This window comes from Suricata suricatta, chromosome 5, assembly GCF_006229205.1.
Source record: "Suricata suricatta isolate VVHF042 chromosome 5, meerkat_22Aug2017_6uvM2_HiC, whole genome shotgun sequence".
NCBI classification, from domain to species: Eukaryota; Metazoa; Chordata; class Mammalia; order Carnivora; family Herpestidae; genus Suricata; species Suricata suricatta.
The window spans coordinates 4,569,876-4,571,542 of record NC_043704.1 but is presented as its reverse complement, the minus strand read 5'-3'; the positions used below and the strand labels follow the sequence as shown (position 1 = coordinate 4,571,542).

General features: G+C 67.3%; 1 protein-coding gene across 4 annotated transcripts in view; it reads left to right on the top strand.

Annotated features, from left to right (window-relative positions):
- TMPRSS3 (transmembrane serine protease 3) overlaps positions 1-1,667 on the top strand; it is a 30,281-nt gene that overhangs the window by 17,236 nt on the left and 11,378 nt on the right. For all 4 annotated transcript variants that reach the window (XM_029938897.1, XM_029938895.1, XM_029938898.1 and 1 more), the window contains 2 exons: positions 327-469; positions 1,083-1,235. In XM_029938897.1, coding sequence (XP_029794757.1) covers positions 327-469; positions 1,083-1,235 — 296 coding nt within the window. The remainder of the gene's footprint in view (positions 1-326; positions 470-1,082; positions 1,236-1,667) is intronic.

Here is a 1,667-nt window from a genome sequence, read left to right as displayed (position 1 = left end):
TGAAACCGGGCAGCTCTGAGGACTGCACAGGCTGGCGTGGGCCGAGCACTTGGCCTGAGATAGGCCCTGAGGGGGGGGTCCATACTGGCTACTGCTGCCCCCCCCAGTACTGGCCACTTTGGGGAAGTGAGTGGCCCTGGTGTGGATCAACGGGGCTGCACGGCCCCCTCATCAGGGACCTCGCCGCAGCGCACAAGCCATCCGCCTGCCTCCAAGAGCGGCCCCCCTGCCCCCGTGTAGCAGCGTGCCCCCCACCCTGTCCGGCGTGTGCCGCGGGATTCCCAGCGGGGCCCCTCACGGTGCACTCTGCCCTTGCTCTGCCCTAGGGGATGCCTCCCCGGTCCTCAACCACGCCGCTGTGCCCTTAATCTCCAACAAGATGTGCAACCACCGGGAGGTGTACGGCGGCATCATCTCCCCCTCCATGCTCTGTGCCGGCTACCTGCAGGGCGGTGTGGACAGCTGCCAGGTAGGGGCCCGTGGTGCCCCCCACCCCCCGGGGGCCACAGCCGCAGGTGAAGCTCCAGCAGTGACCCAGCCTGTGGGACAGCCCGCCCTTGACTTTTCCCCGTGACTGACTGAAAAGCAAATTTACAGGGTGTGGGGGAGAAGTTTGCTCAAGATACCACTCCCTTTCCTGGCCGCCGGCTGAGTGTGCCCAACGCACCCACTCTGCCTGGCTGCCGGTGGTGGGAGGGGTCTCCAGGGTGCTCCCCGCCCCAGCCCTGTCTCAGAGTTTGCATGGGGTCGGTGGGGGGCGGCAGGCAGGTGGGAACCCGTGAATCTAGGCCTCCAAAGCCACAGCGGGTGAGACTCCATCCCTGCTTGAGCCCAACCCCCACCAGGCAGACCCTCCCTCTGAGCTGCCTTGACCTTCACGGCTCAGTGCATCCAGCAGCTGGCAGGGAGCCTGCTGGGGAGGACTTTCCCGGGGGGCCAGGGACCCCGAGGTTGGGAGTGCCAGCGTCATCTCTTGGAGGCTGGGGGCGTGATGTGGAGCTGCTGTGAAGCTGAGTTTGAGATAGAGTGGGGGACCCCGAGACAAGGGCCGCGCACGGCAGCGCCTCCCTCCTCGCCTCTAGGGGGACAGCGGGGGACCGCTGGTGTGTCAGGACAGGAGGGTGTGGAAGTTGGTGGGGGCGACAAGCTTCGGCATCGGCTGTGCCGACGTGAACAAGCCTGGCGTCTACACACGCATCACCTCCTTCCTGGACTGGATTCACGAGCAGATGGAGGTGGGTGTGACCCCCGCGGCCCGTCCCTGGACGCCAGGGCCCTCTCCTGCGGCCCCAGTGTGGCTGTGGAGCCAAGGAGCCGTCGCCTGTTCATCAAGCAGGGCTCTGCGGCCTCTGGGGTTCGACGTGGCTGGTCCCATGGGCAAGGCTCTGGGAGGGGCGGGGACACACGGGGGTGGCGGGGGCGGAAAGGACTAGAACAAACTCCCTCCACCAAGTGGGGGAGAGGGGGCGGATGGTGGAGGGTGAGCCCCTGGGGAGGGGGAGGAGGCCAGTGGGCACGTCGGCATGGAGTAGAGCTCGGACAAGGTGCAGACAGTGGGCGAGGGTGTGCATCTGCAGGCCCCCAGGGCCCACCGAAGAGTTTGGACCTTGGCCGGAATGGGCTGGAGACTCTCTGATCTCGGGGGGGGGGGGGGGGGGGGGGGGGGG